Source organism: Patiria miniata, unplaced genomic scaffold (assembly GCF_015706575.1).
Source record: "Patiria miniata isolate m_02_andy unplaced genomic scaffold, ASM1570657v1 HiC_scaffold_7, whole genome shotgun sequence".
Lineage (NCBI taxonomy): Eukaryota > Metazoa > Echinodermata > Asteroidea > Valvatida > Asterinidae > Patiria > Patiria miniata.
The window spans coordinates 24,478,361-24,506,199 of record NW_024037074.1 but is presented as its reverse complement, the minus strand read 5'-3'; the positions used below and the strand labels follow the sequence as shown (position 1 = coordinate 24,506,199).

General features: G+C 40.1%; 1 protein-coding gene across 1 annotated transcript in view; it reads right to left on the bottom strand.

The window, feature by feature from the left end:
* The window catches only part of LOC119718742 (neurexin-4-like), a 41,804-nt gene that overhangs the window by 7,414 nt on the left and 6,551 nt on the right, over nucleotides 1-27,839 (bottom strand). The window contains exons 2-19 of the mRNA XM_038188139.1: nucleotides 17,666-17,782; nucleotides 15,996-16,189; nucleotides 14,313-14,454; nucleotides 13,381-13,584; nucleotides 11,005-11,189; nucleotides 10,026-10,309; nucleotides 9,073-9,230; nucleotides 8,359-8,508; nucleotides 7,609-7,774; nucleotides 6,937-7,043; nucleotides 5,959-6,057; nucleotides 4,867-5,070; nucleotides 3,898-3,980; nucleotides 3,162-3,363; nucleotides 2,627-2,853; nucleotides 1,995-2,160; nucleotides 1,206-1,439; nucleotides 80-265 (exon numbers count right to left, since the gene is read on the bottom strand). Coding sequence (XP_038044067.1) covers nucleotides 80-265; nucleotides 1,206-1,439; nucleotides 1,995-2,160; nucleotides 2,627-2,853; nucleotides 3,162-3,363; nucleotides 3,898-3,980; nucleotides 4,867-5,070; nucleotides 5,959-6,057; nucleotides 6,937-7,043; nucleotides 7,609-7,774; nucleotides 8,359-8,508; nucleotides 9,073-9,230; nucleotides 10,026-10,309; nucleotides 11,005-11,189; nucleotides 13,381-13,584; nucleotides 14,313-14,454; nucleotides 15,996-16,189; nucleotides 17,666-17,782 — 3,108 coding nt within the window. The remainder of the gene's footprint in view (nucleotides 1-79; nucleotides 266-1,205; nucleotides 1,440-1,994; nucleotides 2,161-2,626; nucleotides 2,854-3,161; nucleotides 3,364-3,897; nucleotides 3,981-4,866; nucleotides 5,071-5,958; nucleotides 6,058-6,936; nucleotides 7,044-7,608; nucleotides 7,775-8,358; nucleotides 8,509-9,072; nucleotides 9,231-10,025; nucleotides 10,310-11,004; nucleotides 11,190-13,380; nucleotides 13,585-14,312; nucleotides 14,455-15,995; nucleotides 16,190-17,665; nucleotides 17,783-27,839) is intronic.

Below are 27,839 nucleotides of genomic sequence, written 5' to 3'. Positions count from 1 at the left end.
ACCAAAATGTTTGGTAACTTTCACCAAACGATTGGTAACTTATTATTTTCTTTTTAAAAACCCTTGTATCCCAACTCACCCTCTGGGTTTTGAATGGCAATCTCCTCAAAGGATTCCGACTGGCTGTTCTCGACCCTGAGCAGCCTCCCTCTTGCATTGTCAGTGGTGAAGGCTAGTGTGATGACGTCCATCTCAGAATCTTGGACGTCTGCAATGGGGACTTTGTAGGTCACCTCACTACCGCTTTCCATGCGACCACCAATTTCTGAAAAGATTTATAAAAAAAAAAATCAAATTCATTTCAGAAGGGGTATTTTTGGCGCCACTATCAGGATGAATGTACCAATAGTACGTGAACCAGAGCATGACAGTCGTGTGTTCCACACAGTGGAGTTCTTGTGAGTGGCCACACAGTGTCACCTTCTGTTATTGTACAAAATCTACAGTTTTTGGCAAAAAAAATAAAAAAATTTCAATCCCTCAAAATGTGGGTTGACAAAAAAATTGTCATTTTTTTGACACACCACTTGAGGACACATCTTTCAATTTTAAATCTGATGTCCACCTCAAATGAAAATGAGAAACAAACTGCAAAGATTCCTAGTCTAATGTAACTTTGGTAATGACCACATTTACTGTAAAACAAACTCTTGTTTAATATGGTAGTCTTAATTACACTGGGTTGTACACGGCAGGCATGCAACTGGGAAGTCGTACAAAAAAGAGGAAATTCAAATTTTTCTAAGACTTTGTACAGTGTTTATCCGTTTTCAATGGCACACATGTGAAGTACAAAAAGAGGAAATCAGCTGATCCGAGGAAAAGTTGCATGCCTGAGTCACGGGTTGGCTGAAGATTTAGGATCTTCTACCCCGGTAGAGCTTCTCAACCCTAGTCCTGACCAGGGCTTCACAACCCCGTTCCCAACCAGGGATTGATTTTTCCTGTGTAGAGCACCAGACCCTTGTAGTAACCGTGTTGGATTCTTGTTAGCGTGACAGGGTTTCCTGAAATCTCTGTATTGAAACACAGAGATTTTTAACATTGCGAAAGGCCCTTCTAAGTATACTGCAACAGTAGTTAAAATAAATCAATTTGATCAACATTCAGCTGACCAAAGAAATGGACCCTGGCAGGATATGAGCTGCAACATATGTAACACAGTAACCATTTTTGCTGACAATTCGGTTAAGAATGCAACTCACCCCTGGAGCAGTATGGTCCCTCAAATGCCGTCAAGTCACACTGGCATTCGATCTCGTCGTACGTCTCGATGCATTTGCCCTCGTTCAGGCACGGCTCCTCATCGCACTTGCCCGAGCAGCCGGTCTCCACCTGCCTTGCCGACTTGCTGGCGGCAACCATGTCCACAAAACGACCGTTGATCTGGAGATTACGCATGCAGCCCACGAAACCCTCCGACTGTAAGGTGGAGGTACCTAAAAAGAATTAAAAACCAGATGCACAAATAAAAAATAATCATAAATAATAAATAAATTGGGGGGGGGGGGGGGGGCTAATCATCCTAACTCGCAGCAGAAGCTGAATTGCGAAAGACGCAGTTACAACGTGGTTGAGCCGGAGGCATGTCAAGGCGCCTTAGACAGCAGCCATACGACCCATGTCGGACCACGGAGCACAGCCAGAGATCGAAAGTGTTCATTTTTGCGGAAGGAGGAAAACCAGAGAACCCGGAGAAAAATGCCAGTGGCACAGGAGAGAATCGACGAACAACTCTATTCACATGTTACCCGAGACGGGAATCGAACCCAGGCCACAGCGATGAGGCCACCCATAACAAAACACAAGGAAATTTGGTGTGCAATGTGAACTCTATTTCTTCCTTTAATAAATATTCGGTCAACCAAATTGACTGCAGTGGAATTGGATTTTTCACAAAGCGGTCTCTAATTAACTGCACCTAACAAATGTGACCAAATAAGCGACACGGCCGTCAATTAATCCAATAATAGAATAGTCGTGGGTCTACTCACCGATGAAGTAATTGTCGGTCAGTCGGAGCCGGAGCTTGCCCATGTTGAATTCGGTGGTCGCCGTCTGTCCCCGGTCGATGGCAAGCGTGGCTGCTTTCGTATCAAGGGTAAGCATCACATGATGCCATTCGTTGTCGTTGATTGGTGAAGACATGCCGACCCTGACCTGTAGTAGGTGGAAACAAACAAATGTAGCTCTTTTAGTGATTTTGTAACCATATGGAGGAATGCACGTTGAGTCTGCTTGTGCTTTATGAGCATGTCAGCATGTCCACATTAGGTAAAGGTCCACATTGTAAATATATTAAATCTATATAATTTTTTTGCTAAAGTACCCTGTCACACAACCCAGTGCTGCGATTGGTCTACAGCGGTGAGATTTGGGAAAAATGAAAAATCTACCACAAAAATCGGCAGAGGGTTTGCGAGTTGCCACGGGCCACAGCGTAACATAGGGTCTATGGTAAATGTTTGCTTTTGACTAAAGACACGCCTCAAAATACCAATTTCTTTCTTTCTATACAAACATTTATAGGTAAAAACACCTTTACTGTACAACGTCAGGAATTCCAGATTTCAAAAGAAATTCTGGAAAAATCCCGACCAATCTGACCCCTCCGTTTATAACATACCTCCTTCCTACCAGCTCCGTAGTCAAAACTGAAGTGGACCATCTGGGTCTCGTACAGCTCCAGTTGGACAAAAGTGTCGTCGGGGCCGTCGGCGGCGGCCAGGACCGCCGAAGCCTGGGTGGTCTTGAACTCTAGGGAGACAATCAAGGCCTTGGCATCGACCGAGAGGATGGGGAAGAGGAGGTGGGCCTCACGGGAGCGGAACGTCACCACGTTGGCGAGGTATGCTGCCGATGGAGAGTTCAGACAATCATTATTAATTTGGATTTATGAATGACAAAATGTTCTTTTACTTGAGGCTTTGGCAACTTGACCATTTTTTAAATGGAGTCCATCCGGGAGTCTTCATTTTGTTAGAATTGATCTCCCAATTTCAAAAAGTGACATTTTTAAGTAATCCAGTAATGAATTCAAGTAGTGGATCAATAATACAAGGTCCCATTTGCCAGGGGGTGTGAGTGTGAGATGGGAGGTGCCGGGGTGTGGGGCGGGGCAGGGAGAGGGAGAGAAGGGGGGAAGAGAGAATTTTACTGACCACTGCCTCGACATTTCAGGGGTCCCAGTGTGTGCTTAGCCGACGAGCCCGTGGCTTTGACGTCACCGAACCGCAGCTGCTTGACGGGCAGGAACTGCTTGTGCCGCAGCAGGCCCTGGTCCATTTTGTTGGGGGCGTCGTTGGCGTCGCAGTTGCACCACTTAGTGTTGTCGTAGCAGGTTTCAAACAGGCCGCAGGCGCACTGTCGGTGTGATACCAAAAAAATATCAAAAGTGAAAATAGAGATCCAGTTTCCTGGACTTTATACACAGTTGACCTGAAGGTCCCACACACTGCCAAGGCAGTGCGAAAAAATAATTTGTCCAAATTAAGATTTCCATGTTTTCTCATGTTTCGCCAAAGGATTCTTAACGGGAATGTACAACATTTGCTTTGCTGCAATTTTCAGAAATAAATGGATTTGGATGATTAGTATGTTCTAGCAAATATTGTTAACATGACTTGTTTCACGTTTTTGGGTTGTAGATGCTGGAAAAACCAAGAAAACCAATCATGTGCTTGTAGTCTGGTTCCCTGACCCCACTTAAGATGAAACGGAGCAATTCATAGACTTTGGGAAATTGTTAAGTCAGAAAATCAGTCCTAATTCTTTTGACTGGAAAAATTAAAACCCACTTTCAAGGTTTTACATGCTGTGTTGGATTTGAAATGTTATCCTAGATTTTTAGGGGGCTGTAAAGATTCACTGATGATGTTATCACAATTTTCAACTGACCTTGCCAGTTCCAGGGGCTGCCCCGCCCCAGTAATTCATTTTCTGGCCATTGCGATTGACCCACCAGCCGTACGGTTCACCATCTGAAGGACCAAAACAAAAACAGATTAGAATGCTTTTTTTCAAAAGGAAAACTGTTACTTGCTTCGTGTGCATTTTTTTTCACTTGAAGACACCAAATTCCTCATAATGTTAAGTAGGGTGCGTAAAAACAAAGCTGATGACGGTTCATCTACACTTTTTTGAGAAATCAGCGAAAACATAATCAGCGAAAACACAATTTTTTGGGTCTCGTATAGGGGTGTGCATTTATGGGTAAATACGGGAATTTGATACCAAGGTACCCGTTAAAGAAACCAAAACCCAAAATTTTAATCTCGGAATTTGCTGTTCAGATTGTTCATAAAGGTCTGCACGATAGTGCTTCCACATCGGTGCTTCAATATGCCAAGATACAAGTGTGTACAGAGAGCTCAAGATGTAGCTTTACGGTGTAAATTGTGTTTTCGCATGCGTAATAATCGTGAGTCTGTTGTGTTTTTCCATGTAGCCTGGTTTTCAGTTTGAAAATTCTCGTCAAATGCTATTTCAAACCTTTCTTTTTCAATGTCTGAGAAGTTACTAAGTAATATGTAAAGCTGGTTACGGGTACTCCATTCTATAATCTAGAACTGGTTCCTGGCATAAGGGGTCGGGAACTCGGGTACCCTGTTCCGATGCACAGCACCCTTTCTGAAACCATCTTCGATGATTGTTCACTTCCAAACGATACCATTTCATGTGGAACAATTTCACAGGGTTTTTGATACCAGTCCTATCTTCACTTTGAGAAGGATTTCTGTCATTGAATTTAAAGGTGCTTTTCCGGGTAGAAATTGCAAATGATACTACGCGGCCAATTCCAAACTAAGTTGTTGATCAAAATTTCTTGAGTTCTCAGTAGTCCCAAAGCGTCACTCGTTCACTTACTCGGTGAGTTGAGCAGCTTGGCCTTGTTGCACTCATACTTGATGTGCTGCTCGCAGTACTCGGACATATCGAGGAGGGCTTTGACCTGATCATTACTGGCCTGATAGACCACATCCCGCGAGTAGGAGCCGGGCTCTAGGCTGCCCGGGGGAACGTCTTCTGTTGTCTCTGCATCGTGGTGGATCACGGTGAATACCACATCATCTGGGAAGTAAACACAACAAAGTACATGTAACCGATTCGCACTTGTATTACATTGTATTACAGTGCACATTACCTGCTGTATTACAATGTATCTACTCCTTGTTGAATCCACAAAACCATATAGTGTTGGGGCGGTTTAAAGGTAGAGTATATCATTTGTCATTTGTGCATTGTTTTCGTTCGAAGCAACAAAAGCGCTCAAAATCTAAAGAAGGGTGCTTAACAACTAACCTGAGGAACTTTTAGCTCAGTGAATGCTGTACATTCCGAGAAAACAATATCCTAGGATCTCGATTTCAATTCAAAAGGTGCCGAGTCATGTTTTGAATTGCGCTCGAAATCAGCATCCGGGACACGATCTCATTCCGCCGATTGCAGCTACGCGATGTCACACATTGAACCGACGAATAATAGCAACTGCGCGCCGTGTGCATTGTGTCAATGCTTGCGCGCACCCATTCACGGCTTCACTGATTTAAAAACAAACTACTAATGACAATTTTCAAAAATGCGTCTTCAGACGCTTTTTGAAAACGACCTTCTCTTGTTTTCTTCAAAATGAAAGCATGCCAGAAAGAATAATTACACAGCGAGTTTAGTCCCATTACTATCTTTTAACCAAGTAAGCTTTTCAACAATAATCTCGTCATTTACTTTTTGGATAGCTGCAAATGATGTACTCTAACTTTAATGTACTACAATTAGTATCAGGCAATTTGCTTTTCTAACTAAATTGGCACTTTTACTTTTTCCCAACTCATTAACAATCACCATGACTAAGACACACACAAAAATGTTACCTATGACTTTTGTCATTCCACAAATTTCAGTTATTTCGTAGTTATTAACTTGTAGTGCTCCTATAATAGGATAGAGTATTGCACTTACCTTGTCGTTCACACTCAACCTCAACCGGGGGTAAGGGACCGCTACCATCGGGGTCGATAGTATGGGTTCCTGCAAACTCACACATACTGCTATGCTGGGCTGTGGACAGAACAAGATATGAATGAAAAAGTCTCACTTTCAACGTGCATAAATATGTAATAACACCCTCAGTGGTACGCTGGGGAACACCCAAAACAAATAAATTGTTCAAAGTGGATGAGAATGACAGCCAGTTACTCAAATGTGAGTAACCAGTTACTCAGATACGAGTACTATACATTTTGAGAAAACAGAGAAAACGTATGCACAATGTTTGGGGTCTCGTAATTGGATTCTGTTGCTAATGCACATGCAAAACTAAAACCACCTTCAATGATCGTTTTCTTCCGGATGATACCATTTCACGCGGAATAATGGATATTTGGTACCAGTCCTATCTTCACTTTGAGCAAGGATTTTCTCATTAAATTGGTAGGTGCATTTCTGTGTAATTGCAAATGTTCCTGCATGTGCCTTTAATCATGTATTTTTTGGCTTAAAAGAGCATGAATTGTCGAACCATTTGTCTGTGTTTCAAAGCAGGATTAGCTGCAGATACGAGGCTTTCATCACAGGCTGCCATTTTGGTTTACTGCTTTTATTGGTGATGGTTTCAACTTATGCCTACATGATGCAAAACAACGAAATGGTCAATTACGGCTACGGATAGCTAAATATATGCATACACCTATCCATTTGGATGCAAAACCCCTCAATATTTAGAGGTTTAGATAGCATATTAGGAAAGACAAACACTGTAAGCACAGAGTAAGAGCCTCGTCTTGAGGATTGGCTCCAACAAGTCATGACAGCCAAGTCACCAATGCATGTTTGAGTTAATAATCCAAAACTGATTGGGCCCCGTCAAAAAAATTCTGGAAAGTTTTCTCTCCTTTAAGGATAGAAACCTAAACAATTTTTGTCATGATTCTGACTTACAGATGGAGCAAGTAGTCCCAGTGTAGCCTGTGTTGGTGCAACTACATGTAAATGTGTCCCAGTCCGACACACACTTCCCGTTGTTGGCGCAGGGGCTCGGGGTGCACCTGAAGAAAGAAAACGCCAAAAAAATTAAATTAAATTCTCCAATTTCTCCACAATTTTTTGTGTCACACCTGTATTTGTAATATTTTGTTATCCATTCAATGGCATGAACTGCGGTGTCAGCGGTTCAAATTCTGGTTCAAAACTGCTGGTTGTATCTTGTGTCCATCAGCAAGCCACTTTACTAGTATTAAGGGTACCGTTTTAAGCTAGAGAGGGGTGATGTAAAGTAAAGTTACAAATCCGGTAAGAAAGGGGCAATTAACAACAAAAAAAGGAATGCCTTTTTCACAGTCCATTTGAACAGCTTCCGACTTGATTTGGGACTGGGTAACTTGTGAAAAACTTGTGAGGACTTGTGATTACTTGGAATGGACTTGTGAGGACTTGTGATTTGCTCAATTGCAACAAGGCCAGAAAGTAACCTATGATGGACTACCATCCAATCCAGGGGAAAACAGAAAATATTCTGTCATTTTCCACCAAGGAAACTGTAGATAAACATCCGGTCTGCTGAGCCAAATTAAAACAAGACTTGATTTTAGTACAACACTTGAGACTGTTTACCAATCTTCTAGGCTGCAGGTATCGATGTCCACGTCTTCACTGCTCGCTCCCTGAGGCATGTTCCCGTCCAAGATGGTGCGAAAGTCTATCCTGGTGTCACCCAGAATGACGTCCATCATGCAACCCAGGAAACCCAGGAGGGGTCCCGTCTTGGAACTGTCCTCGGCTTGAATAAGAGGGGGAAAATAAGTTACGATGTGGGCAACGATATTAACCCGAAAACGGTGATGTTACTTTTTGGGTTTTTTTTTTTTGTGACCAAGAATAGGCACTGTCAAAATGGGTATGAATCAATACTTTACTGAATTGAACTTCGACGTAACTTCTCATATAAATCCTTTGGAGATGCAATTCACAGAAGAGATGTAAGTTAATCTGTATCATTTAAAATTAGGATTTGATTACGCTCAATACAAATAACATAATTCAAATGTAGGGCGACAAAATCACTGCGGACATTGTATCGGGTATAAGTTGCAGGATTCTGAACAACTTCCTGGCAATCTTCCCACAATCAAGTTATCAGTATTGGTGAGTCAAGCAGTTACTGATGAAAATTTCCCCAGAACATGCCCGGGACAAATGCAGAGCTTCTTCTGGACAAAGTGAATTAGTCTACCCGCAACTTGTCCGGAACTCGTTCCGGATGTGAATTGAGATGGGCCCTTACTATGCCACAAAATCTCTTCAATTTTACCTACACATGTACTCCGACCTTTTTCTGTACAATGTCCATATTTGTCTACTTACTTGAGCCTCCCACATAGAACTTCTCGTTTGTAGTGATGGAGAAGCTCCGTTGTATGACGTCGCTCTCGCCATCCACCGTCCATCGGATGACGTTGTTGGCCATCTCCAAGTGTACACTGTGCCATCTGCCATCGTTCAAATCTGAACCAACTGTGGAAAAGCAACAGAAAAATGTATGTACATGTAGAGCCGTGAAAATTGGCACAATTAAAGATATACTGTCAGTGCTCTTCACCAAACTCATTTTTTTTAACAACAAATTTTGACCTATGAGCATTTTATTTCAACAACAAAAAAATTGCTGTTTTAGTTTGGTGACTGCAACCATCTGAAAAATAGGATTTTATTATGGGTTGCCTGTGTGCATAAACAGAACCGCACTCCATGGCAAACTCTTTCCCGTCCTCACATTATCAATTCTAAAAAAGAGGCAGGACCCAGTCTATCCAGCAAGATCTTAACTATTTCTGGCCCGAGACTTATTTGAGATTTGTAAAATTAATTATTCCATAACTAAAGATGGGCCGATTTTGTTTTGGCCGATAGATGTCTCATTCAAAAGCGAATAACTGTTGTACCGCTAAGAGAACAGAGAATTACAACCATAATCTATGTTTTTAAGGGTAAAGCTCAAAACTAATTCGGACTACATCTGAACACACATGATTTGTGTTTTTGTTTTTAGTTTGGCGGGGTGGTTCTTCCAAGGCTAACCTCCAGGTATCTCAATGGCGGCGCTGCTGCCCGTCTTCAGTATAACAACTGGCGTTCCTTCGTTCAGGCCTACAGTGATGTAACCCCCAGTGCTGGACACCAGCTGGTTGTTGACTAGCAGACCGCTTGCACTGAACGTCCGGAACTTGAGAGATATGCTGTCAGAGGGAGGAAGGTTTAAGATGTGAAAAGAATTGTTTTAACCGCATGTTCAACATTATCCAAAAAGGAAAGGCGTCATTATTCGTTAATAATGCTGTTAACTTCATTGGGGAAAATGTCCAGGGATGTTAACAATTCTGAAACTAATGCCCTTTACAATGAGCCTATTGTTGATAAGGCTTTCCGCTACTTATCCAAGATATTTAATGAGATTTCGGGAAGAGTCCCATATACAGACGCCACTTATGTGCTGCCAAACACATCAATTTTCACCTCATCCTGTGATTTCATTTGAAGACAAATCAATTAGGCTTGGCAAAACGGAAAACATCTCAGAAAAAAAATGTGTTTTTAGAGTTCATCTTGGGTGCACACATCGTTTGGACAGCCGACTTTGTATGCAGCCATATTGAGGTCTGGACATTTGCAGTGCGCATGACAACGCACTAGCCAATAACACTGCAATACGTCATCATGAATATTTATTTTAGAATATTTAATTTATTAAATATTCATTAGTCTTACTTTAATGGTTACCCTAAATACATTAATGGATACCTTAACGCCAACAAGCGCTCGTGGTCGAGTGGGTAAGGCTGGTATGTATAAAACAGTTTCTCTCCCCTCCAACGTTCGATTTCCATGGATGTCCGTGAAGTAAGTAACTGATTAATACAGTGGAGGAGAGACTGGGAGAGGGTGAGAGTCGACGAGGGAAAGTGGAGGAAATAACCATTTAGGATGTAACTTTATGGCACTTGAAAAAAAATTGGTCCCAGGTCCACACTCACGTGAAGTTCTGTGACAGGCTGGGCCCTGGCCACTGTATGTGTGAACTCTTGCTGGGGAACGTGGCCGGCACTGTGGTCTCCCCTCTGCAGTCATACTCCAGGTTACCGATCAAGCTCAGGGTAGAGTAGGCCTTCTCCCGCAGGCCCTTGATGAAGTTGAGGGCTGTACCCAGGCTGGACGGCTCCACGCTGTTGCTCAGGAGGACGTTCTGTAGGCAACCGACGAAGAACTGTGTGGAGCTTAGCCCCCGATGCTGCGACACGGACGTCCCGCCGATGGTCATCTGTGATTCAAATAGTCAGTAAAATTATATTTAAAGGATCCAAAAAAATGAATTGTACACTGGAGCATATTTGCAGCAAATATCCATTCCTCTGGAATGTATCAGGTTACCATTGTAATATTTAAAGGATCCAAAAAAATGAATTGTACACTGGAGCATATTTGTAGCAAATATCCATTCCTGTGGAATGTATAAAGACTACGAGACATTCTTTTTGGTAAAAATGTTTGCAAAGTGCACTTGTTTTAACATTAATGAATATTTTTGAAGCAAAACAAGTTTGGAGAATCTCTGAATGATTTCTTTTCAAGAAAAGTGTACTTTACATGTTGTGTCTGTAAATGTCTACCCAAGTCGACTTGTTTGTGAGTTGTGATTGACTCAAATGAAATTTCTGCAAATGTAATCATAAGATGGAATTTGCATCGGTGATGTAAATTCAATATTGTGTTTTGCCCTTCACTGATGTATTTTATAGACACTGTATAGTCAGTTTTGCCCCAAAGTGATTGTGACGCAAATTCCATCTTATGATTAATTTGAGTGCGGTCTGAGTGCCGCGTGCTGGGCCTAGCGGTGGTTTTTCCATTTAATTTTCCGTTATTATATCCTCGTCATTGTTGTATTTTTGTATTTTCTTGGTCAATTTCAGTGTTCCTCATCTTGAACACAAACATTTGGTGTCCAAAACACACCTCTTTGTCTAAGTCCAGCCGCGTAAAGTGACCGTTCGTCCTGACTGCCACGGTCACTCCGTCCACCACAAGCTCGACTGTCTGGCGTTGACGTTTGTACTGCACCAGATGCCACTGGTTGTCGTCCAATAGGCTTCCGCCTTCCAGCAGCGTCGCGCCGGATGGCGTCCCGCCAGATGCGTCCCCTGTTTAATGAGTATTTCAGAAAGGGAATTAGATATTGTGTCAAATTCAATCCAGCATGAGTTTCCAGCCAGTATTAAACAGGCCACAATTTGCCAACAACAGCCACATTTTTTTGCATTGTCAATGTCTCTTTTCAAGGCATATACTGGTAGAATCAGTTGTATTTACCCCAAAAGTAATTATTATCAAAAACTGAATTATCATCAAAAAGCCTACTTGAATGAAAGATTGTACTGGTACTAAACACCCTGTGAAATTATTCCGTCTGGCTTGCTGCCATTTAAAAGGGAAAAAATCAGTCCATTATAGTCTGGAAATTGTGTTTCATGATCAAATGGTTGTGCATTGTTTTCTACTGTTTTCTCAGCAAGTGTAATATCCACTGAGCTGAAAGTTCAACGGGTTAGTGTTGGAACGTTCTTCTTCGAATTTTGCGTGGTATTATTATTGGAAACAAACAAAATGCATGAAAAGCAAATGATCCTGATATGCCTTTAACCCTAACCACCCACAAAATCCAACAAAAATCCAACTGCATGTTTTGGTGGAATCTGTTGGAATGAGTACTGCACTAGTCAACTGATTATGCTTTACAGCTGGGGTCAGGCATACCACCGTAATCAGAGTCCAACAGTTTGGGTGTTGAGCTACCATACATGTATGTTGTTGGATTTTGCAAGAGTAAGGAAGGCTCCTAGTAAATCACTCAAGGGGTTTAGGGTTAACAGGGGGTTTGTTGCCCGAGCACTTGAAGGTTTGTTAAAAATGAAGGGTACCAGTTTTGAACAGGAATGTACATGTATGCTTGCGTAGATACCTAAAAAAAAATTCCCCAAAAATGACGATCGGCTTCAGGAGAACTATTAGGGGTGATTGCCTTTGGAACAAAATACACGAAGGAAATCAATGTAAAAGAGCTAATCACAAAGTAAAAAGAATAATCACTATGGACTGTGCCATGGAATTTTGGAATATTTTTTCTTGACTATATTTTAAAATATCACACTTGATTTCATGCAGAAATTGTATCCCAGAAAAACCATCTGTACTTCATTAATTATGCACAGCATCACACATACAGCCTACTGCAAAGTGACACACCATTCGGGTAACGCCTTCACACAAACATCCCATGATGCACAATACAACACAAAAGCACTGTGCTTAAAAATGGATGTAGCGCTTAAGGTCAATTGTAAAACAGAATGGATACAAGTTGTTAGACTTGTCACAGCCACTTTTGTGACAACTGCATGAGGTAACATGTACATCAATGCTTTCAATACCTTCAAGCTAACAAAAAAAAGACCCTTGCGGCAAAATAGAATTGTCTTAAGTGATGAAATTAGCCTTGGCATCAGCAAGTCATCTAATCCACAAAGTAACAGGCGAGCTAATGCCCCGCAGAGAGAATCCAGCCTGCCGCTGGCTGCCAAGCTGCCGCCCCAAACTGGGAGGAATCTGGCCTGGTGGGACACTCGCTCCGGGTCTGTATTTGTTTTAAATCGCTGGGACCGACCAAGTCGAGGTGTGAATGACCTTGGGGTATGCGGTGGGATGTTTGGCCGTTTTCTAATTATGGAAAAAACCTAGCGTTTTTTTTAATGCATTTTAACTTATCGTACATGCTATGATAAATTGGCTGTATTGCTCAAGATCAGCTGTTTCATTTGCATGTACATTAATTTTTTTAACAGGATTTTGTTGGTAATTCTGTTTAATATTTAACAACTTTTTTCTTATTTTGATACTCCTCAAACTCTCTCTTTTAAATCTAAATTATTGAAAAAATCCTGCCTTTAGCTAGCCATGTTACAATTTTTGTTTTTATAACTGATTTATTTGTAAATCATAACTTGAAATAACCTGTTCCATATAATAAAAAGGGGTATTTAAAAAATTTAAAATAAATTACCAGAAATTTGTGATGAAACAACTTTGATAATCTTAAGATCCTAAATATCACAAAATCACACATGTATGTCAATAAGGATTTTTTTTGGGGGGGGGGGGCTGGAGAATTTTGTTGGCAAAGTGATTTTTGTTGGCAAAAACTCAGCTCATTTTTTGCTCAGCGCACAAATCTGCTAAGCAGTAATGTCTGCTCAGCAACTCTCCACAATTTTACCTGGGACTATACAATACGAAAATCACTGTAAGCAAAAATCAACAAAAACGGTGATTGCTTACCAAGATTGACGCTAAGGAGGACTTTCCCGCCGCGCAGCTGGAGGAAGACGTAGTCGGAATGCCTTCCGATCCCAGCCACCAGCAGACCGTCGGGCTGAGAGGTACGGAATCGCATCTGGATCAGATCCTCGAAGGACTGGATGTGGTTAGGGGCCTGGCTGGTGTCGTACTTGATGTACGACGTGCCGTCAAAATAGGCCGTTTCTGTGGGGCGTAAAAAGGCAGGTTTAAGGATACGTAGGTTAGCAATAAGTCTTAAAATTGGGGCCTCTTAAAGGCTTATCGTTTGCAGTTTGTGCATTTTGTTCATTTCCCATAATACCACAACTCAAACCCGACCTGTTAAAAGTTTCAGCATGGGGGCTATCACACTTTTCGAGAAAACTGTGAAAAACCATGCACAACCTTTTGATCACGAAACACAATCTGTCAATACAAGTTTTATAAATTTCCAAATATCAGACAACTGACTGATTGTTGGCAATCACCTACATTTCTTGATTTCCTCTAAATGACAGCAAGCCAGATGGAAAACTTTCATGGGGTGATCAGTATCAGTACGATCTTGAACCCAAGTAAGTTTTTTAATAATATTTTCGTAACTAACTTTTGGGATTAAAATAAAACTCAAATAGAAATTTTTGAATTGTTTTAAAGTGATGAAATAAAAACGTTTAGAAATTTTCGGGAATAAAGGCTAAAGCTTGTGAGGGAAAAGTGTTTTGGAAATACCGGCCAGTAATTGGGAATACTTTACTGCATGTAAACATCACTAAAACTGTCAAATTGGTGGTCCCCCCTCCTGTAGAACTGCACCTGTATTGTAGTCGAATATTTTTGGCAGTATGAGAACAGAAATTAAATGTGCCTGAGAACAGAAATTAAATGTGCCTGAGTATAAGAATGAGAAATACAGCATTGATCACACAAACCTTTAAGGCAGCCGTAGACCTCAACGCGCATTGAGAGGCGGTCGTTGAATTGCGTCGGGTTGAAGCGGACATAGCGGGCCTCGATGCTACTTGGCAGCACGTTCTTGTGGGCCAGATTGCCATTACTGTTGCCTTGGAATGCCTGAAATCAAAAGTAGAAATGTTAGCAAGAAAACTGGCCCAATACCTTAATTTGATAGAGAGTCTGATGAAGGGCCCACTTGTTTTAAAGCCACATCCATATAGGATCATTTGCAATTACCCAGAAAAGTAGCAATCAGGTTGACTCGAAAGCCAGGCGAGCGTTTCCAATGTAGTCGCACGGCCACCACAAAGAGCCAGTGATCGGACCGCCGGCGTGCTGGCTGCAATTGGGCCAGTGGTAGTGATCAGGCTATTAACTGGAAAGCGCAATTTGTTGGGGTTACGGGCTGGAGTACGCTGCATCACAACGTGAACAGACACAGTACAGTCGGCAATAATTACTCAACAAAAAAGTTTCGCGACCTTTTTACATTTCTTTGTGACTGTTTAGGATGCAGTTTCTTCTGAACTGGCCAGAAGAATTTCAAGTTAAACAGAGGTACCGTTGCAGGCATTATGAGTTACGGGGGTATTCTTGGACATCATATCCTATTCTCTTGATGGAATTGACTTCAATATAAACGGAGTTTTGAGTTCATCGAGTTTTACTAATCGCGATTTCACTGTATGTGAGGAGCAAGTTCAAACCAACAACAGGAAATGTAGAATCAGTACAGCACATAACCTCTGAAACAATTTCAGATATTTTGAGGGCACCGCCTATCCTCATAGTCATAAGCATGTTTCAAGTCTAATAATATGCACAGTGGTACAGCAAAGTATTTTATAAGCAAATTACCACAGGTGTGATGAGGCAGGCTATTGCATATCAATCCACACAGTGAAACCTAATGTCAATGAAAGTGAGCCCAAAATTTCAAGGGGCATGCACTGTGTTAGCACTTGTCACCAGAGTTCCAGGGCCACTATGTAGGTGCTAGATGCATCAGTTAGCACACCCCCTTAATCAGGGTCTCCTCAGGACCTTATCATTTGTTTTGACTGGGCCTGACATGCTGGTAATGTGTCTGCAGTTTGCCCTGAGGAGTTAAGGAATGGTAGACACCTTGGTCTTATCGTGGTCTTACCACAGCTAAGTTATCTATTATTAATGACCCTTCCCAATATAGGCAGGTAGCTAGGGAAAGAGAGCTAAAAAAAAGTTTTGCACTATAACCCCCCCCCCCAAAAAAAAAATTATGAGCATTTACAGTACCAACATTTTTTCCTATTGAAGTGAAATCATCATTCTTAAATCTGTTTTACTACAATATGGGCTCCCGTGCACAGGTCCTTCAACGGGTACGAAATGAAGAACCGGGGAGATCACTAGGGACATTCGAACACATTGCCGATGATGCGTGGCAGTCACGCAAAGGGATTTGAGTGTGTGCACATTCAGAATTAACTTAGTTGAACATACTTCGCGCCATATGCGGGCAACCAGTATGCACACCCAATGTGTTCCGTCCATGGGACTCTCGAAGGTGGAGTACATGTAAAAGCGCCATCTATTGTTGGTGCACGGAGTCCATTTACATCTTTTAACTAAATTGTGCAGAGGGATGGTAATATTTCATGACACGTAGTTGACGTCACCTTATCGGCATCACCGTCGCTGTATGTCGTCCACTTGCTGCCGTCCACACTGTACATGAGCTTGTACTCGGTGACGTAGTCGTTGGTGCCAAACCGCCCCTGAGTAGCCACCGCAGTGACCGTGGCCACGCCCCCCAAGTCAATGGTCAGGTATTGAGAGAGGTCCTGCGTGCCTGCTGTCCAACCCCCTCCGCCTGAGAAACAAATAAATAAACAAAATAAACAAACAAATAATTCAAGAGAGCTAGACAAAACCTTGCTTTCACTAAATTCACTTGTAATTAAAATGCAAAAAATGCATGTAAAATGTACATAATTTAATAGCTAAAATAAATTATGCTCCATCCTCAACTGTAAGCTCTCGGAAGTACACTTGCAGCACTCCTGCGCCCAAGCCCTTCATTGTGTGATCTGCATGACAGTGTAAACACTGCCATGAAAAATATTCAATGAGATTTCATTTTTCCAAGTTGTGGGACAAACAAGTAGGACAAAGTAGGAATTTCAAGAAAAAAATAGGAAAAGTACCGTAGGAGCAAGATAAAAAAAAAAATAGGAAAAAGTAGGAAAAGTAAGAATACTTGAAACTAGCCTGCATTATCGTAGCACCAGGAAATAATAACCTTTAAAATTATTTACTCGTAGCATCTCTAGGACATCTCTTTTTTTCAAGTGATTTTGTAAGATGAGGTCTCCGCTCTCCATTGTTCACCCTAAAGTTGAAAGGGTGGACATTTTGTAATAGATCCATTGTACATAATAATGTAGTCTTCCAGAAAGGCTAACTCAGCACCACCTGTGACAAATGCTTCACATGCACAAACAACGACCTTGGAGTTTGAATTATTGTCCTGTGGACATGGTGGAATGCCTGTTTATTGCGCTGCAGTCGCTGTGTTGCGTAACACGTTGGGCCTCTTGCAGTCAATAAGAAGTAGATATTACTTCAGCTACTGATCTGTGCTTTCAGTATTAAACTGTGCACACAGGTGGTCAATTTTCTTCTTTTTGTTTAACTCTGAGACACAAGCTTATTATCACAAGCAGAATCTTTGCATTTCTGCACAAATTTCTCTACTATCATAAAACAAGTGACCAACTGAGTTTATCACAAAACAAACAACATATGCTCAAAATAGTGGAAAAGATTTTTTTTTTTTTTTTTTTGGGGGGGGCTGTTTTTGTGGTACATGTAGACACTTCAAGGGTTCAAAACAGCATAGCCCAGTCACTAAGTTTATTTTGGCACTTTATTGCAACATTTACTGCACAATGTTGGACAAGTTGTAACGATTTGGGATGCTCGTCTTACAAAAAGTGCTGAAGAGTTGGGGACCTGCACACTTGCATTAGGTTAATATGCACTCTTAATCTCATCCCCGCCTGCATGCAATTTCATGGTTCTGCTTTTTGTCAGTGTCAGCAAGAATCCTTCTTGATGATTTTGGTCTTTCTGAGGTCAGCAAGGAATTCTAATTTGTGCCCAAGCAGGTAAATGGTCCATGGCCCAAGTAAGATCTTAAACACATACATACACTTATGCAGACAGTGCTAACACAGAAAGCCCTACATTAGCGATATCAGCACTTGGCAGGGAAATAAAAAATTGGACCCGAGTGTTATCGCAACCAAGCAGTAGTTTTGGTTTGATGTTTGTCTTTTTAACTCACCGTCTCTCTTGTGTAGTCTGGCGTATCGGGGCCCTTCGAGGATATTTACTGTGGATGTGGCTGTGATTTGACTGTCAAGGATTGCACCTGACTCCATGCCCAAGGGAAGCTGACATCCTGTCATAGGAAAAAAAAAAAAAAACACCCAAAATTATTTTGGGAACAAGCACACGTAATCCTAATTTCCCAAATTACAGAAAAAAGGCTACATACAATATGTATACATTTTACAATTTGAAATCAACAGCTGCAGTAAACTGCATACTACGAGAGTGCCTTGGATCTCAGTGCCAGGGGAATCTTTCCAAAATATGAGAATCAAAATTGTACGGTAACTTTCATTTTTAACGAAAATTCAAATTATGATATTGAAGCAACAAAACAGTGAATCAATCTGTGAAAAGTTTGGAAGATGTAACAGGAATTGTAATTTACCGGTATGTTTTCAATACACTGTAGTGCATGTACAAAACATATTTTGACATTGCCAGCTGAACCAGTTCGTTGAAATGAGTTTGGTCCACATGTACCCATAATAAGTCAATGTTTTAGCTGGCATGTGGCCAGCGACCGACATTTAAAACCCCCAAAATCGAAAAACGAGATGTTTGAAGTGCCTTAGGGGCAAGTGAAAAAAAGTTGTCAAACACACCTCAAAGACAAGAACTGAATAGAAATAAAGCATCCAGACTCTTTTCAGCTTCAACTTTATTCACAAAACGTGCACCTCCTCTTATAACATGCCTCTTTTTTGCAGACATGTTTAATGAAAACAAGACAATGCACAAATGCAGGCCTTCAATATTACTGCATAGACACTAAAAACATGGAAGTGTGAAGACACGTACATGTACATCAGCGACAGCCTTATTACATAAGGTGGCTCCTTATTGACCATGTAATAATGTCAGCAAACAGGGGAAGCATCCTTGCTTTGTTAGCAGCGCACAATGACGTCTGCCCTAATGGCCTCCAAATGTGAAAGCATGCCTATTGTAATGGTAAAAAAAAATGAGCAAACATTTGAACATGTGTACATGTACTGGTTGGTACTATGAAAAATGCATGCACATAGTGCAAGTGTGCAAACTGTACTGGTACATTAATTAATGTAGGCCATGTCACATATTCACAAAATTGCATGTGGTGGTCGCATGTTGTGGTCACGCGCATGGGCCTTATTCACGAGTTGGCCATTTTTGTCGAGTTCCCTGAACACATGTCATTAAGTGCTCACTGTTCAATGGGATGGCGCCACACTATTTATGCAGGCACAATGCAGCCTTTTTTACTGTTTTTAAATACACTGAATTAAATAGGAATTAACTTGTTTTCATTTCTCTTCGCAAGTTCCAAAAATTTTACCTCGCTTTCAATTCAATATGGCCAACTCGTGAATAAGGCCCATAGTGGACAAATTCAGCACATGTATAGCGAAAACAGAAAAGAGCTACATGTATGTATTTATTCCAGGGTACCGATATGCACAAACACTTTAAAACTGGTTTCCATGTATTACAAATTACAAGGAAAAGTGCACTAGTGAAACAGACTACAAACACTAATACATACTTACAAACACAAGTACGGTACTATACAAATATTTACACAAACAAAGCCACATGAATAAAAGTTAATTTTACACATTCCAGTAGTGTGAAATGTTATTGTAATAAAGGGCAGGGCAGTTAAGCCTATCATCAGCACAAGCAAACAAACACTGACAAATGCAAAGGAAATCAAAACAAATTAAATTCCTGGGATGTCATAAGCCTACAATGAATTTTATAAGTACACATCATAATTAACCCTAACTCCCTAGCATGATTTACTAGGAACCACCCATCCTGGCGAATTCCAACACCATATGGAAACTGCACACACATACATGTATTTCTGACTTTGATTCTGGAGGTGTGCCCACCCAATGTACCGGGTAAAAGACTGTCAGTTTAGGGGTACTGTACCCATCCTGACAGATTCCAACAAAACATGCAGTTGGGGTTTGAAGGGTTGAGTTCTGTTAAGGTTTTAAAGAGGAATTTTGTCTAATGAAGAATTTTAAAGGTAATTAATATACAGGTACATTTGATTTTGCTGTAATTTTCATAAATGGATGGGGTTACTACAGTGTACGTGTACGTGTATTTTATAGCAAATACTGTTACACTGACCTGTTTAAGGTTTTGTGTTCATACATGTAGATGCTGGAAAAACCAAGACAAAATAGGCTGTTCTTGTTGTCTGGTACCCTGACCCTACCGGTACTTTGAACAGAGGAAACAGAAATTTATAGACGCCGTGGAATTGTCAGGTCAGGGAACCAGACTAGCTGGCTTGCACTCATTTATGGATGTGTAACCGATTGCAAACAAATTGTCAACTTTTGGTCAACTGGTATAATTTGAAAGTCATTTTTTTTTCCAACGATGTTCAGCCGACCATCATTGGAAATTGATAAAACAATTCCACTTTACTTGAAAATGACAGCACACCAGGTGCTACGACTATTATTCCAAGTAAGATATTTCATACTACATTTGTATTTTGGTAGTTTTGTTTGTTGGTTTGCAAATGTTGCACATTACCTTTAAATGTTATTCAAAATTACACATGTACCGTACATATATGTTGTACATGTACATGTACACATGTACATGGATGTAGTTTTGAGAGAAAAAAACCCAAAATATGTACCAGTACATGTGCGCACTTAGTACTTACAAATAATCTGGGTACATGTACATGCTGTGTCAACAGCAAACAAATGACAAATGTATTTTGTATACCGGTACATGTTTGTAGGCCCCTCACCTGGGTGCATGTGTGTTTCTATAATAAATGTACTGGTACAATGTATTTATAAACCGTGTACCGGTATCTATAGCGCTTCTTCCTAGATCCATGGACATTCCTTCACCCTTTCCAGGTCCATAGTTATGACTCATACATAAAGCATGTAATCACCTAAATCTCAGATTCGTCCAATTACACCTGTAATCGAAACTTGTACATAATTCTTTACACAAAACCTGTTATAGTAAACAAAAATGGCACAGGGCTGCAAGCTACATGTACATGTCCAGACGTGTGCACTGCACTATTATTCAGGTTACCCATGGTATTGCAGTCGATCTAGACATCCATGATCTAGAGGACAACGTACAGTGCCCAATATGCATGTATACATGTGCTAAGGCCAACCAAAAAAAACTTCTGCTTCCGATTACGTGGGATTTGAAAATAGGGTAGGTAGGTAGGGAAATCATTTTTTTTTTTGCCAATTTTTTTTGTGTATGATCATATGGAGGCGTCTGCATGTAGTCAAAGGTAAAAGGTAGAAATTGATGGTTTTGGGTGTTTTTTCCCTCATTTTTCCCATAAAAAAAATTGGGTAGGGGCTGTCAAAATAGGGTAGGTAGGGAAACCTGGAAGCAGAAATTTTTTTTGGCCTAAGGGGCCTGTTCATTCTTGGTGCAAATTTAAATGCAATTGTTCTACAGTATGTACTGTCATTATGTTCAGTACCGGTACATATCCCCGCATAAATATGTGCAGTTGCATTTTTTCTACATTGTACCATGGAGGTAAAATTGTAGGAAACATTCTTCATAATATGCAGTACATGAACATATACATGTACACATAGCCGTCAGGCTCTCAGCATACATGTACATGGACACATTGTAAATAAATGTTGTACACACATGTATGACTTACGCCTACCATACACTTTATTTTTGAAAATTTTACTGACATTTACTAACAGGAAAGAAATACCAGTTACTGAAATTTCAGAAGGCCAAACAATATCTGCACAGAGTAGAGCTAATTAGTTCAGTCCAGTCTGCATTCCAATGTCGACAGTGATACAACAGTGCTGACAATCAGTAAGTTAGCGTGATGTCCATGAATGTACAGATGTACGTAAGATTAATTTCCCTCGTTAGGACTTGTTTGTTTCTTTGCAAGCAGAGATTGATTGAGCTGACATATGAAAAAAAAAAACCTCCATTTTCCCAAAAATTTAAATAAAGAATATTTTGAAAAGTAAATACGTCTTCCCTACTTAATTTTGTGTGTGTCTGTGTTATTGGTTAATTCAACAATAAAACAGGCTAATTCCCTACTGTTTTTTACTTAGTACTGGACCAAGTCTGCCAAAATCCATCAATCACACTGCTTCCAACGCATGCTTTGCTATATACATGTATAGGCCTCCAGGCACAAGCCCATCGTGCTCCATCAATAATCAAACCAGGCCTGCAGGACCAAGTCCCCCTAAATCCACCAAAATGGGGGGGAAAGATTTTGATGGAGTTAGGGAGGTTACGATTAAACAGAATCCTGTTACGGTTAAAGGTACTGGTCACACGGTACACAAAATTTAAGTGTAAAAGGCAAAAATTTAAGCGCAAAAGACTGACAGACAAACATAAAAAAAAGGTTTCAAAATTAAATTATTTGCCTATAATGGGACACAAGATGTTTCTCGAAATGGTTTTGAATGATTCATTGTTCACAGATGAAAACATGACGCACAACTTTAGATTAAAGTGCAGCACTATGTACATACATTCATTCATAGCTCTACACAGTTCAAACAAAAACTGATTTTTTTTACTTTCTCTTCACTAACTAACACTTACGATTCGACCCTGCCTAGCCAAAGTGCCTTACCCCTTCTCAAATTTCCCTGGCGCTTTCACAAGCCTACAAAATATAATCCCTCAGATATTGCACAAGTCTCCCCCCATGACCCCCCATGAACCCTCCCCCCCCCCACCTTCCCAATGAACATACAAGCGAACATGATCTGTGAGCACTAAAGATCCACAAATCAGGACAGCCGAGCAACCAAAGAACTGCAGTAATGCCTGTTGTAATCAGAGATTTGTCCCTTCATTCATTTTTTTTTTTAAATACAGTGTAGCAGACAAATGGTGGGCAGGAAAAGGGAACCTAATACAGGAACCTATTGTGATGAGCGCCGGCGGTGAATTACCCTACTACAGGAAATTGCCTTCAATACTAGTTCTCCTTTGATGCGGACAAAATATAATAACTACACCGTGGTACACATGTATACATACATGTGTACACATGTAAACGATTAGAATTTTTTAAAATGGATTCTATTTCTACACGTAAACAATAAATTTAGTTATACTTGTCTGTCGTTATACAATGACAATGTTGTTCCATTCCCTAGACCGAAGCTACTTTTTGTGTTGTACATGTACGTGTCTGTTTTGAAGGAAGTCATTGCTGTCTGTGGTGGGTCCATCCATTCATGAGATCAGAATGGTCATGTGACACATTAACAGGGTCACATTAATGTGTTTGATTTGCTTGAGCAAACATGGTACATACATGTACACGTAAATGTTTGGTAACTGTCTTATGCGTAAATTACATGTACATATTGTCACCATTGCATTACTTTAATTAATTTCTTGTTTACATGTACTTGCATTCCCTTGTGTACATGTACATGTGCACATGTATGTTCATCTTCATAACCGTTACAAACAGTTGTTACAGGAAATTTCCACGTACAGTGTACCAATACATGTACACGTATGCACATGTACTACAGCCATTCAATTGACATACATATACAATGTACATGTATGTACATGTACTTACATGTACACATACACGCAATGTGTATTATAATTAATTTAAACAAATGATGCTCTCACATGTACATGTACATACATGTACACGCTCTCAAAATGTCAAGCCTTGGCTCATGTGTACACTACACACATATCAGATGTGCATGAAAAAAATACTGTACAATACGGCATGGTGGCATGCATGCCAACCATTTCCTAATTAAAGAGTTTTCGCCAGCCTGCCTCCATGAAGGATAGCACATTCAACATAAGTTTACATGAGCCTGTAATGAGAAATCAATCTGTGTTTTATTCCACTGCTTCTCTTATTCCTTTTATGAGTAACAAATGTTCATACACGAAATTCCCAAATTAGATGAAGAACATTTTCAATTATTCAAGATAACAACATTTGATTTATACACATGTGTGTGTATACGCATGCATTCATGTTTTCCACTCACACATACTTTTTTCTGGACGTTTCACATTATCACTGAAATCATAAAGACCCTGGATTTCAAACACTGATATATGATTCCACATATGCCAAATGGCCTCCGTTGAAATTGAATACCATTTATCACGGTTCATTTCAGCAGGCACTTACACACTTCACGTGTTACATTCACACCAGTACATTGCATGTATTCTTCCTTTAACTTAACTGCTGCACTGGTTTTTTTTTTACCATTAATGTATGTACATTTGTACATACTATGCACACTTCATAAGCCCTGCATTTTTCAAAAGATCAAATAAAGACTGTGCCATCAATGGATTAGAGTGCATTAAAAGCCTCTCAAACGACTCAACTGTAAGCCAGCTTTTGTATAAATTAAGCTTGATGGAAAAAATAATGGAAAAATCTTTTCTCAATCCCATACAAGATCCAAGTCAATATGACTTTTTGCACAATGAAAGCTAATGTGCTTCTAAAGTAAATATGAACAAAAGGAGAGATTCGCATTAATTACAATGTTCCACAAAGACTTTTAATACCGATGGACAGCGCATGATCCTGGTAAAAAAGTCAACATCCATTTTCAGATGTTGCCAAATTGGTATTTTCAGCAGAATTTATTTTGTCAATATATTTTGCAAAGGGCAATACGACTTGGCATTTCTTAAACCTTTATCAGGCATGCAACGGGGAAGTCGTACAAAAAAGAGGAAATTCAAATTTTTCCAAGACTTTGTACAGTGTTTTTCTATTTTCAATGGCACACATGTGAAGTACAAAAAGAGGAAATCAGCTGATCCGAGGAAAAGTTGCATGCCTGCTTTATTTGTATTCAAGCAATTATACCGAATTCACATGACCTTTTTTGGCAAATAACCTTGCTTTTCATTTGTAAACAAGATTTTGCATTTGTTGTTATGCACTACTGCATGTACATGTACTTGGTAAAATATGACTGCAGGATTTAAAACAGTCCATTCGTATGTTGAATGCCATGAACAAAATGCTTGGTAGCACGTTGTAGATATTATGAACCTTTCTTTCGGAACAGATTAGGCCCTCAAAATAAAGCTGTTTTCAGTACCGACTGACCCTAAATTTTGGAATCCTCATAAAAATGGCAATTGACTATTTATTTATTTTTTAGGTTTTTTTTTTTTTGGAGGGGGGGGGGGGCAATGTTACTTGAAACACGACCTTTTTATTGGGGGGGGGGGATTACAATAAGCCTAACCTTCCAAAATCCTCCCAAATCCTCTTTGCAAAAACGGTGGATTTTGCAGGATTGAAGTTACATATGTACATGTATGTATGTATATGGCAAAAAATTACAGTTGATTCTGGACCTTGTGTTGTTTATGCTCAGCCGTGCATAAATTTGGGCCTAGATTGTACTTGAAATCCTCCGCACTACTCCAGGATGTCACTGGCTCTGCCTCAACATGTAGTGACAGTGATTGCTGGTGGATTTTCAGGATTGAGGCAGTGATCACCCCTCCAAGGACCACATTCAAGAAATAACGGATGATTTTGCAGGACTGAGGCTGTACATGTATGCAATTTTTACATAGAGGCAATTGGAGGATTTTGCAGGATTAAGGTTGCATCCTAGCAAAAACGCCTAGGGAGTTAGGTTTAAAACAGCTCTCCTTCATTTCAAAATAGGCAGTTGAAGCACACATTAGTGCGAGTACTTCAAACGCAGCGTAAACTCCCCTGACGATTGACAGGCAGATGATTTGATTAGGATCACACAGTCGAATTGGGAAATCAGTCGCGATGACTTTCGGCTTTATCGACCGGACCGTAAGAGACAGAGAAACAAACCTGTTAGTGGGTCTGATCGAATAGCACACAACTGATATCGTCGCGCAAGGACAAACGGCTTGGTTGCGGCAAGTCTGTGCGAGCAATGCTGTCTGTCCGCAGTCGCGATCATTTGCGCGTGAAGCTGTTGACACAGTTCAGGAAATTATTCTGAGCAAACTGCACACAACCTGGCTACTTTTAGCCCGCATTTATATGCATATAAACCCTAAGAGACTTTCTCTAAGCACCCTGCTACAAAATGCAACAAAAACCAGAACAGCTGAAATGAGACTGCTTTAATAAAGGGAATGTACATCATTGGCTTATGCTTTAATTTTCAGAAATGAACTATTTGAGGGGTTAGTATATTAGATCAAATTATTGTTACACTGACATGTTTGAAGTTTTGTTTTCGAAAATGCTGGAAAAACCAAGAAAAACAAAAATGTTCAAGTAGTCTGGTTCCCTGACTCCACTGAAGATGAAATGGATCAATTTACAGTTGCCGGAAAATTGTACGCTAAGGGAACCAGTCTAGCTGACCTGCACCCATTCATGACCATAAAACCAATTAGCAAACAAAATTGGACTGAAAAAATGGTAAATTTGGAGCAGTAGTGAAAAATAGTTAGGTTTTTCCTACAGAATGCACAGAGAGAATAAACCTTTTGCATTGCCGCAATTTTTTTTTGAGGGGGGCAGGTTTTTTAGTTCTTCGTATTCAGAAACAACAAATACACACACATGTATGCAGTGTAAAATATATTCATGCCTTGCTCTATCAAAATAACAGCACTGCATTAACTCTGAGATGGTTGTTCTGCATACAGTCCATACATGTACGGTAGGCTGATGATACTTACATTTTGTACAAAGCCATGGGTACTGGGCGAAAAAAATTCAACCCCAACTACATGTTGGGGAAAAAAAACAAGGCAGGTGCACAGAAACAAGGCAGGTGGACAGGTCCCTTGGGAATCTACATGAAGGACTACATGGAAAGGTTTAGTGCAGTGCACCTAATTAATATTCAGATTGAGTATATTTTTCCAGCCATGGAAAAGTTGTTCAATTTTTGAAATTGAGCGAAACGATCCACCCAGTATACATGTACCGGTAGTTATGGAATTATCACTTTACACATTCCAAATCGTATTGGCCTAGCTTAATAATTCATGCGTATCTTTTGTGTGTATCATTATTGATGTTGTTTTTGAAAATTAACATGTACATGTATTATTAATTTCCTTTTAACCATGTTTGGATATTGTATCTATTAAAGACAGTATCCACACAATTTTCAAGCTTGTCACAGAGACTACAGTTTTACGATTTATAATATTTTTGTCTGTGTTGTGATGACTGGCAGAATTTGTAATGGGCTCAGTAATGTGCATGTAACTTAACACGCAACGATAATGAGTGAAAACGTTTTGCATTTTGCCTGGCCATTAAGATCAATTTACAAGCAGGACTCAGGTGCGTTCTGGTGACGTTTTTGCTATGAGCGTTGCTTTGAGGGGTAAAAATGGAGACGAGCAGCAAATGATGAAAAACACTGCCGTTCAATAATTGACTGTGTATCACATGTGCCATTCGATGCGAGAAAGTTTAAGAAACATTCACCCAAACAGCCCTGAATCCTTCAATTTTAATATGATATTTTTTTTCATACACCCCAAGGAGTTAGAGCTAGAATAAAAAAACAATGTGGTTGTTTGCTTATATTTTTTAAATTGTTTTGGGGTTTTTTTTCATGTGTGTAAACAATACTGTTTTACTCATCATTACATGTACAAAGTCTAAGAAGTTTGTGGAGGCGGACCCTTGAACTGGGCCACTGTGCACGGCCTATTGTTCTACATCCCAGAGGTTTCGGCAAGAAATAGGCCCCCTATCATACAAATACTGTTGGAACGACTCTTGCGAATCAGTATTTGTGGTGTTTGGCTGTATATCAGAAGTTGACTGCTATATTTTGCCTTTTTCGAAAATCCATTTGAAATCATCAGTATTTCAATATTTGAGAAATTTGTTAAAATTTTCAACGTCCGGACAAACTTAAATAGCAGAAGGAAATTCTCCATATTTTCTTATACTTTTTTAATTTAAATGTCCCCTCTAATTCGCTGCATGTAATTTGTTAAACCATGTACATGCACATGAGGTCTATAGAAAATTACACGTAACCTTAATGTACATGTACCGATACATGTACAGGTACGATGTAGAGAGAAAAGAAAATATTTTGTCACAACCTTCCCAGGAATTGATTTCATTT